This window comes from Marmota marmota, unplaced genomic scaffold (genome assembly GCF_001458135.2).
Source record: "Marmota marmota marmota unplaced genomic scaffold, marMar, whole genome shotgun sequence".
Classification (NCBI taxonomy): Eukaryota; Metazoa; Chordata; class Mammalia; order Rodentia; family Sciuridae; genus Marmota; species Marmota marmota.
This window is the reverse complement of record NW_025999982.1, coordinates 18,856,439-18,873,166: the sequence shown is the minus strand read 5'-3', so window position 1 is coordinate 18,873,166 and position 16,728 is coordinate 18,856,439. Positions and strand designations below refer to the sequence as shown.

Genomic DNA, 16,728 nt, shown 5'->3' with positions numbered 1-16,728 from the left:
AAAAGCAATCAGCTATTAAGAATAGAATAGTGCTGGGCGCAATGGTGCATGCCTGTAATTCCAGCGACTTGGAGACTGAGGCAGGAGTCTTGCGAGTTCGAAGACATCCTCAGGAACTTATCAAAGACCTAAGCAACTCAGAGAGACCCTGTCTCTAAATAAAATATAAAAAAGGGGTGGGGATGATGCTCAGTGGTTAAGCACCCCTGGGTTCAATCCCTAGGGTGTGAGAGAGAGAGAGAGAGAGAGAGAGAGAGAGAGAGATCCTTAAAGGAATAGAATTGTAGAACCCCTATTTGGGAGAGAATTTAGAGACCATCCGTTGACATAATAGATGAGGAAAACTGAGAACTTATGATTCACCAAAATGCATTCAGTTAGTGCCTTTGGAAAAATGAAGGCATCCTGATCCTTGATTCAGGGCTCTTTGCACATATTTCTTCTGGGTATTTTCAGCAGCTTTAAACCTAAATGAGTCAGTAATGTCCAGCACCAATCTTCCCTGTGGTTAGAGCTAAACATATAATCTTCTTAAGATGTCCAATTAAATTGTAATTTAAAAATGCTGCTGATGCCGAGTGTCACGGGTGAATGATTGACTTACAGAGTGACTGCCTAGTGTTACAGCCAAAACTGAGCTGAGCCAATGCCAGGTGTATGTTTGTACCCAAGGCACACAAGCTGCTTCGGCACAGGGATTGTGGAGTCTTTGGCTGCAAAGTCCTTGGACAGGACTGTGGATGTTACTCAGAGGCCTTTTCCCCACTGTGCTGTCTGCAGCTGGGAATTCACATGCACTGACCTCTGGGACACATGCATGCATCGCTCCGGGGACCTCCAGCTGCCTCTGTCAAATGTCCCTGTGTCAATTCATCAGATTGTCCTCCTTCCTTTGCCCCAAGAGACTGGTCAGCTCTATGTGGATGAAATTATTATCACAGACACAAACATAACAGGTGATGATCAAATGTGCAGTCCTCCATGAACCTGCCTGTCAAATGCCTACCTCGCACTTTCCCACTAGAGGTTGTTGTTCTTTTAATAGAGTAATGGCTGATTCTCTACTTTATCTGCTGTGGTTCTGAAAGCAGAATGATTGGAGCTGGGTGACCTTGGTTCTACTTCTCTCTCACTGGTCCTTTTTCTCCTTATTTATCTCATTTATTGACTCTTGTTTCTGGTGCTTGTGTTCTTATTCTATCACTTTTTGGCTGGGAAGCTTTGGTTTCCTCATCTGTAAAATGGGCATAAGAAGGAACCTATCTCACTGAATTTCTGTGAAGCTCAACCAAAGTTTAATATAAACCACTCATTACAGGTTCTGACCATAGTGTGCTTTACAAATTAAGCAGTTATTATTATTGTTATTAGGCCAGCAGGATTTCTCCACCTCTCAATTCAATTTATCTGTCATACAGAGTGCTAGAAGTATTGCAATGATATTTGGTCTCCCATATAGGCTTGAGGTATGATTTATGAACTTGAAGGAAGACAGGGAGAGTGAGGAGCCATATGCTTCTGAGAGAATGTCCCTGTCCTTCTTTAGGTCCATCCACACTCCTCCCACTCATTCTTCAGAGCTCAGACCTGGTCCCCTCTTCCACAAAGTTTCCTTTGGCCTGTTTTGGGCACAGTGTTCTCCCCTGGCTGGGTTGTCCTTCTTGTAGTAGAGACAAAGTGTTACCAGGGGCCCAGTGAATCTGGCCATGTTTAATGTGCACCATAGCCAAAACCGAATGGTGCAGTTTGCTCTTAGGGCCTCCCCATTTCTCAGTTTTGTTCCTTTTCTTTTTCTGTTAAATATTTTATGACTTTGGGGCTCAGCTTTCCTGTTTTTTTTTTTTCTTAATAGCTTCTCTCTCTCCAAGGAGAAAAAGATGATATAGTCACTTGAACTTTGATTTACAAAGTGCCTAATTTTTTTTTTTTTTTTGTCTAAAAATTGCAGATCTGAGTATAGGGAGATTGAGGATAGGTGACAAGAAGACTCTTTGTCAGCCCTGAAATTACATCATCTCTGATACTCATCAAAATTTCATTTCCTATCTGTTTCAGTGAGTTAAGTGTTTTTTTTTCTTTTGAGCTGCTGGGTCAGATTGGGCCATTGCATATATTTCAAACCATTCTTATTCTGGCACACTTAGAAAATGACAGTATTCCAAAGGCATGCAAGGATACCTCTTGGATTTGTTGGTGCCTAAGATAACTGGCTGGGGGACTTTGGTGTCCCCAAGTGCAGTCTGGATTTCCAGAGGGTTGAGGGGATCAGTATTTCATACACTTGAACCCACTGGTTGGAAAACTCTTGTGCCATTTCACTTTCTCCTTTAAATGGCATCCTGGCCCTCCAAACCCTGGAAGCCAAGGGTCCAGAACCTTTCTTGCTACTGCCATCTTTTCTGCCAGCAAATGCTCTGTGGACCTGGAATCATCTAGGAGTGAGGTGAGGAGGGAAGAAGTAATGGAGAGAGAGGGAACAAGAAAGAAGCCTGAGGTTGGCTTGGGTGAAATGGTTTTCTTCCAACTTTGTCAAGTTACTCTACTGGCAATGATTTTGTTCTAAGGATTAATTCATGGCAACATAAACACTACTCAATTGGGCTCATGTTTCAAAGTTAATTACATGTTATTTATTTGATAACATATAATTAAATTTAATATTTAATTATATTCACCTATCTAATGTCCTCTATAAAAATTATTTTAATCTAGTGTCAGTTTCCATTTATTTTTCATTTAGTTCCTCAGAAGCCCATAAGATGGTCCTATGATATCCATCCTACGCATGAGGAAACCAAGGCCAATGGGGTATCTCTTAGCCCTTCCCTTTCTCCTTTCTCTTCTTGCAGAGCACACAGCTGGGATGTGAGAGAGATCAGAATCTAGGTATCACTGACACTCGAGCAGACCCTTCAGAGGCCCAGTTGAGCTAATAATCATGTACTGAACACCTACTTCATGTCCAGTGTTGTTCTAAATATCGAGCACACAGAGATGGATAAACAAAAGATGTTGCCCTTGAACTCTTTATAGTCTAAATTGTTTTTTTTTTTAAATTATTGGTTTCTTTTAGTTATCCATGACAGCAGAAACCATTTTGATATAATTATTCAGGCATGGAATATATTTTATTCTAGTTAGGATCCATTCTTAGGGGTGTACATGATGGTGGGATTCACTGTGTTGTTTTCATATATGTACATGGGGAAATTATGTCAGATTCATTCTACTGTCTTTGAAGTTGTCTTGTTTTCCCAGTGCCTAATAGGAGGGTAAAAGGATATTAAAAATATATGACACTGGTCTCACTAAACTCCCTGCCATGAGATTGTTATCAGTCATGCATGTCAGGATCCCCACTTTACAAATGGGAAAACTGAATCATAGGGAGTTCATGTCAGTTGGCTTACTGGGGACCCAACAGAAGTGGAGAAAGTGTTCGCTTTTTCAGCACTCTGGGAATTGACACTGTGATAGAGGACCTGTATGGGTCTGCCTCCAAGAGCACAGTCAGTGACCTTTGGCTGACTCAGAGCTTATGGGACTTTGCCTTGGAATCAATCATCCACTGAAGCCATGACCTTGCATTTCTTTTTGGTATTAAACTGAATGGTGGGTCCTTCTGCCACCTGTCCCTTTGCTTTCTGTGTCAGCAGGTGGGTAGGAACCTGTGCTTTAAGGGTGCACTGTGAGCTGAGTAACCTAACACCTCCATGTGGGATTCTTCATACATTGCTCTGTCACTTTGAATTACTTGATAATAACAGGATCATTGGTCTCTAGTTTCTCCAGTTGATTATGGAACAGCTCGTCCAGGTGGGAACCTGGTGGAATCCATCTCTGTGGTGGGAACCCCTCCAGTCTACAATGTAGCCTTCTGGCTGGCAGGGTGTGGCCTGGAGCTCCCACTTATCACTGCATGGTAAGGAGTGGCTTTGTACCCCTGTCCCTCCTTAGGATTGCTGGTTGGCTGTGGGAATACAGAAGGGGGACTTTTGTCTGGACAAGGACCTGTTTTACTGCTTAAAGGAATGTTTTCATCTTGAGCATCTAGCATCAGACTCACCAGGAGGTCTTGCTAAAACAGATTGCTGGGCCTCACTTTCAAAGCCTCTAATGAAGTAAGTTTGGGACAAGGCCTGAGAGTTTGCATTTTTTTAATGAGTTGCATTTTTTAATGAGTTTCCTGGTGATGCTGATTCTGCTGTTCTGGGGACCACACTTTGAGAACTATTTTCTATTAACTTTGTTTTAAAATAGTTGAATTTTTGTGCTGTTTCGAGATTTACATTCACATTGTTTTCTGTTTACTCTCCCATTCCATTCCCCATATATTGATCTTGTTGAGATCCTTTGAAGTTAAATGAAATAGTAGTCTTAAGGAACAAAAACAGGCATTTCTGAAAACTCACCACCAGATGGCATTAGAATGCTATAAGTCTGGCTTCTTAGAAGTCAACTATTTCTAGACATTGGTTTACAAAGCAGCAACTAAGGGTCAGGCTCCCAGAAGTCTGTGGAACACATGCATGCTTTAATTCATTCTTTTAACTTTTCACTTAAACCCCAATACAATGGAAGAATTCAGATGCTCTGACTTTAATATGTGCGTTTCATACATAGATATGTAATATGTGTGTTCATGTATGCCTGCCTCGAATCTCTTTCTTTTGTTTCAAAAAATGAGTTCTCATACTTACAACCTGCTGGATGGTATATTAAAGAGAGGGAAAGAAAGCTTGAATCTGTGCTTTATTTTCCTTGATATATTGTTTGTTCCATGGTCCTCTGAGCAGAAAATGTGTTAAATCCACCACCAGAATGAAGAGGTGAGAGAGCTTTGGTGGTAGAGAGGAAGCTTCCATATTGGTTGTCTCTAAATGCTAAAGTTATTAACTCTGAAGTAATAGTGGCTAATTTACATCACTGAGTAGTTTCATGCTGAGAGTGGTCCTCACAACCTTCTTTTCTGAGTGTTCCTCAAATCCCTGTGATGGCTCCTCTGTAAGCTTCTGGCCTAAGCAAGACAGAACAACCTTCAGACTAGGTTATCCAGGATACATTCCCCACCCAGGCAGTGCCACTCTGTCATTTCTCTATGTTGGCTCATATGCATATCAATATGTGGTACTTAAATAATACTATTGACAGATATTGTACAAGTCTCATTGAAATTTTGGAAAATACAGAAAAAACACATAGAAGATAAAATTCATTCATAGTCTCACCATGGAGAAGTAACTTCTGTTAACACATTGGGCCTATATTCTGCTTTTTTCCCCCAGCAGTGTTTGCATACATATATCCATGTGTATATTGACTTTTTAAATGTCAAACTGGGATCATATATTACATACTCTATGTATTACTAGCCCTTTTCAGCTAATATTATAGGTTGAATCTTTAAACCCCTCGGCAATGATTTTTTTCTCTTTTTTAATGTTTATTTTTTTAGTTTTAGGTTGACACAATATCTTTATCTTACACTTATGTGGTGCTGAGGATCGAACCCGGTGCCTCGTGCATGCTAGGCGAGCACTCTACCACTGAGCTACAACCCCAGCCCTCAGCAATGATTTCTACTGAGTGAATTGGTCTATTTGGCTTCTGGAACAAAATAACATAGATTGGCTATCTTATATAGAACAGGGATTTATGTCTCACAGTTCTGGAGGCAGGGAAATCCGTGATTGGTGCTCCCACAGGTTCAGTGTTTGGTGAGGGTTTTCTTCCCGGTCCATAGATAACACCTCATCATGTTCTCACTTCGTGGAAGAAAGGAACATCTCTCTGGGCTTATTCTGTAAGATCACTATTCCCATGCATGAGGGCTGTACCCTATGACCTAATCACTTCCATAAAATTTCCACTTCCCAATAGCATTACCTTGGGTATTAGGATTTCAACATGTGACTTGTGGGGACACATATGTTCAGACCAAAGCAATAGCTAAATAGTGTTCCACTTCATGATGTGTCACAATTTATTGGGCCAATCTGTCATTTTAAAAGCAGGATTGGGTTAGGCATGGTGGCACACACCTGTACTCCTAGAGGCTAGGCAGGAGGGTTTCGAGTTCAAAGCCAGCCTCAGCAAAAGCAAGAAAGCAAGGCGCTAAGCAACTCAGTGAGACCATTGTCTCTACATGAAATACAAAATAGGGCTGTGGGTGTGGCTCAGTGGTTGAGTGCCCCTGAATTCAATCCCCAGTATTCTAAAAAATAAAATAAAAATAAAATCAGGATTGGGTGCTTAGTCTGTAGATAGGAGTTATATAAGAACTGGGCTAGCTGGAGTGACTGACGGTACTTCAGCTGGGGATACTAGGTGAGGCAGCACCTGTGGACCAGAGCACACTGGCTTTTTGTTTGAATATGTAAATGAGACTAGAGAAAACCAAGTTCTCTTTCAACTTTGTGGACTGAAGTCATTCGCTGTTCTCTGCTCCTAGGATTAGTGTTGGGTGAAGGGTGGAATGCTCTTAAAGAATTCTAATGTTTATATTGCACTTTTCTTGCTGTGGTGGAAGAGGGATGTTCAACATATGGGAGCTTGGGCTCCTTTGCCTGGGACCATGGGTGATGAACTAACTGGTCTTTGAGATGGAGCAGTGTTCTATGTGAATTGGCACATCTTGAAGGCTCTGTGGTTAATGCTTTGCTTCTGACATGCTGCAGCTCTGTGCCCACTGAAGAAACAGAAGGATCTGGACCGGTCCATGTGACAGCACAAAGACTACAGAGGACAAGTCCACCTTTGGGAGGACATTTTCGCATCCAACTTCCTAACACAGATATTCCTGGTAAAGGGGCAATTTGGGGGTGCAAGACCTCCCATTTCTATCTCTAAGGGCATTGTCAGACAAACACGTCCTGTGAATAGTTAGATTGTCTGATAGTCTCAAAGTTATTTTGTTTGTCCCATGTCTGAAAATGGCCTTCTTAAAATTAAAGATGTGGAAAGGGACTTACTGTTTATATAACCCAAACTTTTAAATTTTGTAGATATGGAAATTGAGTGGATTTGCTTCCTGGAACTGTCACAATAAATTATTACCAACTTAGGGACTTAACACTACAGAAATTTCTTCTCTTCTAGTTTTGGAGTCCAGAAGCTCAAGATCAAGTTATTGCAGGCCCACACTCTCCACAGCAGGTTCTAGACGAGGACCCCTTTCCTGACTCTTCTAGTTTTTGGTGGACATTGGCGTTCCTGGGCTGTGGATATATTACTCCAACTTTGTGGTCACGCTGCCACTGCCTCTTCCTCTCTGGTCTCAAAACATCCCCTGCTCTCTCTTATAAGGATACATAGAATTACATTTGGAGCCTACCTGGATAATCCAGGATAAACTCCTCTCAGACCTTTATTTAACCAAGTCTTTTGGCACATGATAATATTCATTCCTTCCCCTTGTAAGGTAACATTAATATGTTCAGGGGATTAGAGCATTGGCATATCTCTTGGGGGCCACTGTTCAGCCAGCTACACTGAGGCACACCCAAAGATCATACAGATAAGTAGTCAATGACAGGGTCTGGATAAGAACCTGTGTATTTGAGTCTCAGGTCAGTCCTCTTCTCTCTAGAGCCTCCTAGGCCAAGTTCCTTGATAGAAGTGTCCTTTAGAGTTAACCTAATGGTGACACCATGGGTTCTTGAGTATTTTAATGGTCATAACAAATGTGGAAAGAAATTGCAGATGCAATTAGGGTAGTGCTTTTAAATCTTTAAGAATACATGTTTCACAAGTGATAACAACAGTATGTTACTTATTTGATAAAAGTATGAAGAACCAAAAGGGAGGCTCAGGAAAAACTCAAGAGAGACTGGATAAAAGTTGGTACATAGCTCAAAAATCTCCTGCCGGAGAAGAAAGACATTCAGCTTGCAAAGGATCTTCTTGGGTGGAACATGAGAGTGTTTTTACTGAAATCCGGCAACTTAGGAACAGTTGAGGGCCCCTTGGTCATTATCTGATGCATGAACAAGTGCCTGCAGTGTTCCACTGCCGTGATGTCCCTTACTGACCTTTACTTTTCACAAACAAGAGAGATTATTCGAGAGAGTCCTTTCTGCCGTCCTGTTCTGTTGCTGATGTTCCTCACATCGCTGCCTGCAAAAACAAGCAGGGGAAGTCAGATTTCACCTGGCATTTTGAAATGGTGACGGGCCTGAAATTATGTTTAAATGTAGAAAAATGATTTTTTTTCCAATGATGAGATACTTTTGCCCACTGAAGGAACAGAAGGAAAGTGGCATTTTATTAACCCTTCAGGGCAGTGTGGAATTCAAGAGGAAGGCTCTTGCGTCAGTACAAGGCACCCTGTGTTTTAATCTAAACCTCTCTCGTCAGGTTGGCAAGCTTGAGAATATGGTTAGTTTTCATTTTCTTCATCTCTGAAGTAGGCATCAGTACCCAAGTGACCCACCACACAGGGCTGCTGGAAGCAGCTAATGAAATGGAAACTTTTGGTAAAGCATGAAGCAGGGTTCAAACACAGAGCTTTGTTATTTCTCTGTGGGGATGTGGAATGGGGAAGCAGGTGGTTGGGCTTAAAGGAAATTCTAATAGAGAAACTGAAGTTAAATGCCAACATTCCTCAGCTGGGTTGGCTAAGTTTTTATGGGTGTCAGCTGCCGTATGCCTCCCCCACTCCCTGTGAAAAGTGGCCAACTTTTCTCTGTTCACAGGGCCAGCTAAAATTTTCCAGGGAAAACCCAATGTTTAATTAGACTTTCAGTCTTTCTATAGATGTCTGGAGCTTATGTTTCTACTTGACAGTCGAGACTGTTTTGTCTGATAAAATGTGTTCTCTGCCTGCTATTTGATATGATTCTGATGGAAGATATTACAACATAAAAAGTGGGCATCTACTTGAGTTTGCACTGGGAAAAATGTTTCAGCTAGGGCTGAAAGTTCTCTTGAAGCTATATCTTGAATTGGAAGGTCTCCTGCAAATTTAGTAGGCATCCTGGTGTTTATTCTTCGTCATCCTTGATGATGAGACCCTGAAAGATGAATTAACCAGACTTGTGTTTTCTATGCCCAAACCTTCCCTTACAGATGTCCCTGTGCACATTTCTGCAAGGCACCTTCAAAAACTCTTACAGGACAATGCTGATAACTTCACCTCCAGATACCTCAATGTCAGTGATTTCACTGTGAAGGAGGATCTAAACTCTTGCTATGAACATGTATGGACCCTTTCCTGGTCCACCCAGATTGGGGATTTGCCCAATTTTATCAGAGTATGTATGATATCACGTTGGGTGCTGTGAATTTGGTGCCTTAGGGAAATTTTGTAAAAAAAAACCAAAAAACAAAACAGAAAATCAGAATTATATGAATTAAAACCCTCATGGGTTATTATTTTGTTGGAATATTCAAGCAAGGGATCCTATGCTTTCTTTCTGGAAGCTTTCAACAAATATTTTGCACTTCGTGTTCCTCTTGAACAATTTAGACTCAATGTCTCTTTTCCTAACTCTCTGTAATAGAGAAGTTGTTGGTCAGTGTCCGTCATTCAATAATTCCACATCTGTTATTGGATAATTTAAGCAGATGTGATTGACTTAGATTTTCATGGAGGCAGATGGCAGAACAGAAGGAAGTTTAGAGAAGGATTTGCTGTCTTTGGATAATGACAAAACCAGATGCTCTTGCATATTTAGGATTAAAAAAATAATCTAATGAACATCTAGCATTTGGTTATTATAAAATAAAGCCCATGATGAAATTTTATTCCAGTTATATGGTATTAAGGGTCATCTGGTTTTCAAACAAAACCATGGAGAGGAGATGGGAAAAAGTGCTCTTATCTCAAAGCACTGTTTTCTTACATTTCATTTTAGTTTTTTGGATTGCAAATACAGAAAATAGAGAAAAATATAGAAGGAAAATATCACAAGACTTAGAAGATTGGTTGGTTATGTCTCTTTTTGAATGTCTCATTTTTTAATAAGTATCTTTCTAATCTACTGGGCTTTCATTAGCTATTACTACTGAAGGTTTCTAGATTTTAATTCTTTGTCACTTCAACTCATTCTCTAGCTATCTGAATATCTCAAACAGAATGTGAAGAACTTCTTATCATTTGTTTTAATCAAGAATACATTTCTATTCTATGGCAGAACTGATCAGAAATTTAACTGTCTCAGGTGTCTGATCAAAGTCTGACTGGGATGAATCCTGTGGTAACCACTCGTGTGGTGTTTGATGGTGGAGTTTTTCTTGGACCCGTGTTTGGAGACATGCTGGCCACTGCCAACCAGCACACTCAGGTGAGAGTAGATGGGTCCCTGTGGTGCAGGCAGCAGTTCATGAAGTGAAGGTGGAAGGAAAGTGTCTATTTCTTTGGCCTTTAGTCTCAAAGAAAGGGTTTTTTTTTTACATGAGTGAGTGGTACCCAGTTGAAAATAGATTGATTAGCAGTCTATGCAGCTTGCATTTATGACATTTACTTCTGTATGCAGAAGAAATTTACTAAAGATTTAGCATATTCAGCTGTGGGTGGTGGTATGTACCCATAGTCCCACCTACTCAGGAAGCTGAAGCACAAAGATCTCTTGAGTTTGTGACCAGCTTGGAAATCATAGTGAGACCTCCATCTTTAAAACAAAAATAGCTCAAATGCAGGCGGATATTAACAAGAGAATAGACAGGAGTACTTGCGGGTAGTTAAGGGCTTAAACGAACTATAGACCGATTCGTAGTATTCATCTGTTGGCATTTAGTAAGTTGTACGAAATCTGGGTGGTCATGCTTAAGAGGAAAGATGGGGAAAAGGTAAGGAAGCAAACCAAGAAAGAGAGAGGGAGAGAGGAAAGAAAGAGAAAAGAATAGAAAAGAAAAGGAAATGATAATAAAAAAATAATAAAATGCAGTAAAATAAAAATTACAATAAAAAAATAATATAATTAAAAAATAAAAATTAAAAAATTAAAAAAATTAAAAAATTAAAAAAAGAAAAAAAAAAGGCACTGTTAGACTTCCATCTGTATATGGGGTAAAAATGGGAGTTCATAACCCACTTGAATCTAAAGTATGAAATATGATATGTCAAGAGCTTTGTAATGTTTTGAACAACCAATTAAAAAAAATAGCATATGTAACTGTAAACATGAATTTAAGTCTTTCTACCATAAATTTAAGAACACTTAAAGTGTTTTGTGCCATTCATTATAATTTTAGGTTTTAGGCTTTTTACTGGGAAAATAGAAGAAAGAAATGGGAATAAGTGAATCATTAGCATATTTTAATTTGGGAAATCTTCATAAGTACATTATGGCTATTCTCATGTGTATGAAGTGTCCACGTTGTTTTAACTTCTTTTACTTTGTTTCAGGTGGTTGTGCGAGTGAATGACATACCAGCTCATTGCCCAGGTTCCTGTTCCTTCCAATATCTCCAAGAGTCAACTCCCAGCGTCCATTCTGTGTGGTATTCCCTTGGTATGATTTGTGACTTGGCACTGAGACAGTCATGGATCTTAGACTCAGTGATTTTATTTAGAGGCCATGTAGCTGGTGCTGAGGGATAGAAGGTGCATTAGTTCAGTAAGTAGAGGGTGAATAATGAAGCAGAAGGTCCATCTTGAGGTCCATCTAGGGAATATGTTTATTGTTTGAGAAGGAAACAGTTTTTTTTGATAACTTAAATTTTTTTTGTCTCTTATTTTGAAATATTCATTTTGATTATTTTAATTAAGTAGTGGCCTCTCATTACTAGTTTGAGAAAATTTAAGATGGAGTCTGTGTGCTACAATGAAAAATGCAGTTGTCATGGTTGAGTCAGCATTTGACTCTCTGAATTTTAGGAGGGAAAAATGAACGAGAATAAAAATTTGATGTGAGAGAGTGATATCACTAAGAGATGATTTTTTTTTTTAATTTTTAAATTTCTTTCCTCTTTTCAGATGGTGACATCAGTCCACTGGTTTATATTACTGGAACTGGTTTCTCTGATGATTCCCAGTCTTTACAGGTTACGGTGAACAAAATGAGTTGCAAAGTTATTTTCTCAAACCAAACAAATGTAGTATGTCTATCAGACCTGCTGCCAGTCGGAGTACATCCAATCTCAGTGTTGGTGAGACCCTCTGGTCTTGCCGTCAATGCCAGTGGAGAAGGCCTCTTCCTATACGTGAGACCCAGGCTTGATGCTGTGGAGCCTTCCAGAGCTGCAGAGATTGGTAATCTGGGCCTTGCAATGCATCTGACTCTCTGAAGCTAGCTTTCTAGTCAGAATGCTAAATGTAATCCTACAGTATAGTAAATTCCATATATACCATAATTTACAGCTTTATGTTCCTATACATTTCTGCTAATTAGCAACAGACCCTTAAGCCCTTAAGTGAACTCCTTTGTAACATAGTGTAGGTTGGCTTTGGTGTCAAGCGTAATGAGTTAAGTCACCCAGTCACAGAGTCCATTCGCCTAGTGGGAACAATGTAGGATTGGGAACCAGAACATTCCTGGGATTTTGTACTATCTCAAGTCAGATGTGTGAACTTAGAAACTGCAGTTACTACCAAGGGATTTAGTTTCCTAATAATGATGATGACAGCAACAGTATCATTTATCAGGTGCTGCTTCTGAGAAGTCATACATCTTAAAGGCTATACCTGCCCCCCAAATGGAATGATTGTCCACATTCTTCAGATGAGACAATGCTGGTTCTAAGAGGAAAGTGTTTTGGCCAAGGCTTCACAGGTAAAGAGGCAGAGCCAGTGAGCAAACCAGAGCTCTCCGACATCAAGTCTCTTGTTTCCTTTATGTGCCATACTGTCACGGCCTTACCAATACAACCACTAATGATGCTTCACTTATAGGCTAGCTAGCCTTGTGTCAGAGGAAATGAGTTAACAGTTGGGAAAGCCCCTTTAACAGTAAAATCACTCAATAAATGTGAAGTACAGAACTTGTCCACTAGGAGCTTTGTGCATTGCTGATATTTCACAAATGTGTGTTAACTGACGTACACTTGGCTAGTGTACAATGCAAACTCCTGTTTGAGTAGTGAGGATCCAGAGGGCAGTAAGTCTTGTTAATATCTGCCCCATGAACTGGGTCTTAGTTCCATGGAAAACGGGAAATTTCTCCACGACTTGCTACTTTCTAGGGGACACTACCAGTTAAAAACAACCCAGTTGGATTGTAAGAATCTCAGGAATACTCATGCTTATGTTTGCTGATGTAAAAATTTTGGCGCATAAAACTCCTTTCCTTAATGCTTTGGATTTTTCTCATTGTTTGTTCTGGTGACCAGAGGCTTGTAGCTTAGAATACATTTTAAAGCAGTGTAATTTGGCCACGAACTCATTGTTCAAAGGAAGAGTTTGTTTCTGACACTACTTGGACCTAGAAGAGTGAATCACAAGGGCCTCCCCACCTCTTCTCTGCACATAAAACAGAGAAAGCTCTTATTTCTTAGTGGTTTTAGGAAGGACCCAGATGACAAGTGGTGCTCAGAGATCATATTCCATATCGACCCAATAATTACTAGCTTGAGTTTAGGGCATATAGGTCTTCCCACTAGATTTATAAGGGATTGTGATTTTATTACAAAGTTAATTTTGCAGTTCAAGTCACGCCAACTCTCTTCATCTCTCCCCACTAGTTTGTACACACCATATGAGCAATGGGTGGCTCAGTTCCGTACACAGAGTGCCTGCCATCGGGAGGGTGGCTAAATGTCCCAGTTTTCCTGGGATGGAGTAGGTTCTCAGGATGCAAGATTTTGAGTTTTTAACTAGGATGCAGAACTTTGAGTGTTAAATATTGGTCCCAAGGAAATCAGTTGGTCACTGTACCAGGGATGCTGTACAAATGATACAGAGTGAAGAGATTTGAAGGTCTGGGGTGGGGGGTGGGTCATGCATCAAAAGATGAAAAACTCTGAGAAGGGGTAAATACCAGTTGGGTGCAAATTTACTTTTATTAAGACTACAGGTAACGGAGGAAGAGAGAGAGGATGCATCCTGGGTCCTGCCAACCTACGAAGCATTAGCCTATGTTAGTCACGCACACAACACTAACTGTGTCACCCAGTACAGAGTCCTGTACTGTAATGGCAGTACAGTATGTACTGTATTTCAGTACCAATTGGTACGGAAAGGTGGTCCTGGACCAGCAGTATTGGGATCATCTGGGAGCTTGTTAGAAGCATCGAGCCTCAGGCCTGTCCCAGACCTCCTGAACTGAGGTGTATTTTTAAAGGCTCCTCAGACAATCTCTGTGAATAATACAGTTTGAGAAGTGTGCTAGAGGCGCTTTAAAGAACACCACGTGGAGGACTATGAGAAAAGAACAAAAGAAGACCTGAGTATGTAATGAATATATATCATGTCATCCATAATACTCAGAATCACCACTTCCCCATATGCTGAAGTGCCCTCAAAAAGCTTTTTGAGCACAGTATTGGCTGTGCCTTACATACTCCCTTGGTCCCCTGTTGTGCTAGGTAGACTGGCCTTCTGCTTATACAAGTGCCCTTGTGAGGGACCTCAGCTCTCAACCAGGAATGGAAAGTGTCACCTCCTCAATGACTGCCTTCAACAATGATCAGGATGACAAAAATCGACTTAGCTGTAATATGCCAGGCAATATTAATGCCAGGGATATAGCAAATAAAATAAAAAACCCCTCTTTCTGGGAGGGATGGTAGTAAATATATAGGAGAAAAATCAAGAAGGGAATGGGATGAAGAGTGATGGAGGGGTTTGTGTGCTACGATGGTCATTGGCATTGGAGGAATGGCGTGGATAACTCTGGAGAGTGGAGACAGGGATGCAGTGCAGGAATGAGTCCTGAGGAAGTCTTGGGGGAGAGAACTTGAAGCAAAAGAAACCTCAAAGGTGCCTTGAGTTAGAATGAGCTTGGCTTGTTCCAAGGACAAGGAGGTTGCTAAGTGTGGACTAGATGGAGTGAGGAAAGTCGGGTAGATGAGCAGATCATATGCCCCATGGGACTATGACAGGAGTTTAGCTCTTATTCTGCATGAGATAAGGGCCAATGGAGGATTCTAAGTGACAATAAGGCCGTACTACAGGAAGGCAAAGATGAGCCTGAAAGCTATTACTATCATCCAAGAAAAGAGGTAATGTTGGCTTTCACTCAGGCCATATACAAGTAGATTTGCTCTAGTTTTTTACTCCAAGTGTTCTTTCTTTGAACTTGAAAAATTAAGACATAATTCCCACACAACAAAATTCACCTTTTTTTTGGTTTATCACATTTTTATGGGTGCATTGCAGTTGCACGTAATGGTGGGATTTGTTGTTACACATTTGTAATGCATACAATATAACAATATGTTTTGGCCAATATTACTCCAAAATTCACATTTTAAAAGTGTACAATTCAATGGTTTTCAGTACTTTTGGGCTGTTAGGAATAATACTCCTCTGACAAGGATTTATTGGGATACATAGTTTCAGTTCTTTTGGGCATATATTTGGGGATGAGATTGCCATATGGTGACTTTGTTTCATTTCTTGAGGACCTACCCAACTCTTTGCAAAATGTCTGCATGAATTCCCATTCCCACTAGGCTACAGATCACCAACACTTGTCATTTTCTGTTTTTGCTTCTGTTTACTTTTTATAGTAGCCATCTTAATGGGTGTGAAGTGGCAGTTCATTGTGGTTTGATCTGCATTTTTCTACTGATGTTTGCATTTCCTACTGATATTTAGCATCTTTTCAAGTACTGATGGGCCACTGTGTAACTTTGTTAGAGAAATGATTGCTCAAATCCTTTGCCAATACTAAAAGTTGTTTTTTTTTCATTTTATTGTTGAGTTATAGTTTTTTAAAAAATATATATTCTAGATACTAACTTTTATCAGGTGTATGATTTAAAAATATTTTCTTCTATCACGTGGAGTCTTTTTTTTTTTTTTTAACTTTTTAAACAGTGTTATTTGAGGCACAAAGTGTTTGTTTCTTTTTTCTTCTTTTTGTGGGGCTGGATTGAACCCAGGGTCTTATTCATGTAAGCAAGTGCTCAACTATTGAGCTACATCCCCAGCCCTAAAAAAGTTTTTAATTTTGGTGAAATCCATTTCATATTTGTTGTTGTTTGTTTTGTTTTTGGCACTACATCTATGATATCATTGCCTAATCCAGTGTTACAAAGGTCTATGCCTGTGTTTTCTTTTTATAGTTCAGCTCTTACATTAGGTTAGATCTTAGACTATTAGCTCTTACACTTGAGTTACTCTTTTTGTACAGCATGATGTATGTTTCCAGTCTTTTTGATTTTTATCAAATTTTTTAGGAAAAAAAGCAGCAGAAATTGAATAATTTTTAGTGTGTTTAAGAGGCATTATATCTTCTTTTGTAATGAACTGTCTATTTCCTTAGCTCATATTTTCTACTTGAATATTGTTCTTTCTTAGTGATTTTATTTTATTTTTATTATGTATATCACATTTATGAATTGCAATAAATAGAAAATAAGAGAAAATAAAGTATGTAAAATGTGTGTGTGTGTGTATATATATATATATATATATATATATATATATATACACACCCATCTATACATGTATTTTGTGGTACTGAGGATTGAACCCAGGGCTCACACATATAAGCGTTCTACCCCTGAGCTAAAGCTTCAGTCAATTTAAAAATTAAAAAGAAAATTATTTTGAGACAGAATCTTGCTATATTGCTCAGGATGGGCTTTATTTTGTGATCTTCCTGCCTCAGCCTTCTGAGTAGC

General features: G+C 39.7%; 1 protein-coding gene across 1 annotated transcript in view; it reads left to right on the top strand.

The window, feature by feature from the left end:
- Window positions 1-16,728, top strand: part of Pkhd1 (PKHD1 ciliary IPT domain containing fibrocystin/polyductin) — a 427,258-nt gene that overhangs the window by 35,897 nt on the left and 374,633 nt on the right. Inside the window, exons 18-24 of the mRNA XM_048805732.1 lie at window positions 781-956; window positions 3,784-3,922; window positions 6,678-6,802; window positions 9,067-9,251; window positions 10,161-10,283; window positions 11,348-11,453; window positions 11,918-12,193. Of these exons, the coding sequence (XP_048661689.1) occupies window positions 781-956; window positions 3,784-3,922; window positions 6,678-6,802; window positions 9,067-9,251; window positions 10,161-10,283; window positions 11,348-11,453; window positions 11,918-12,193 (1,130 nt within the window). The remainder of the gene's footprint in view (window positions 1-780; window positions 957-3,783; window positions 3,923-6,677; window positions 6,803-9,066; window positions 9,252-10,160; window positions 10,284-11,347; window positions 11,454-11,917; window positions 12,194-16,728) is intronic.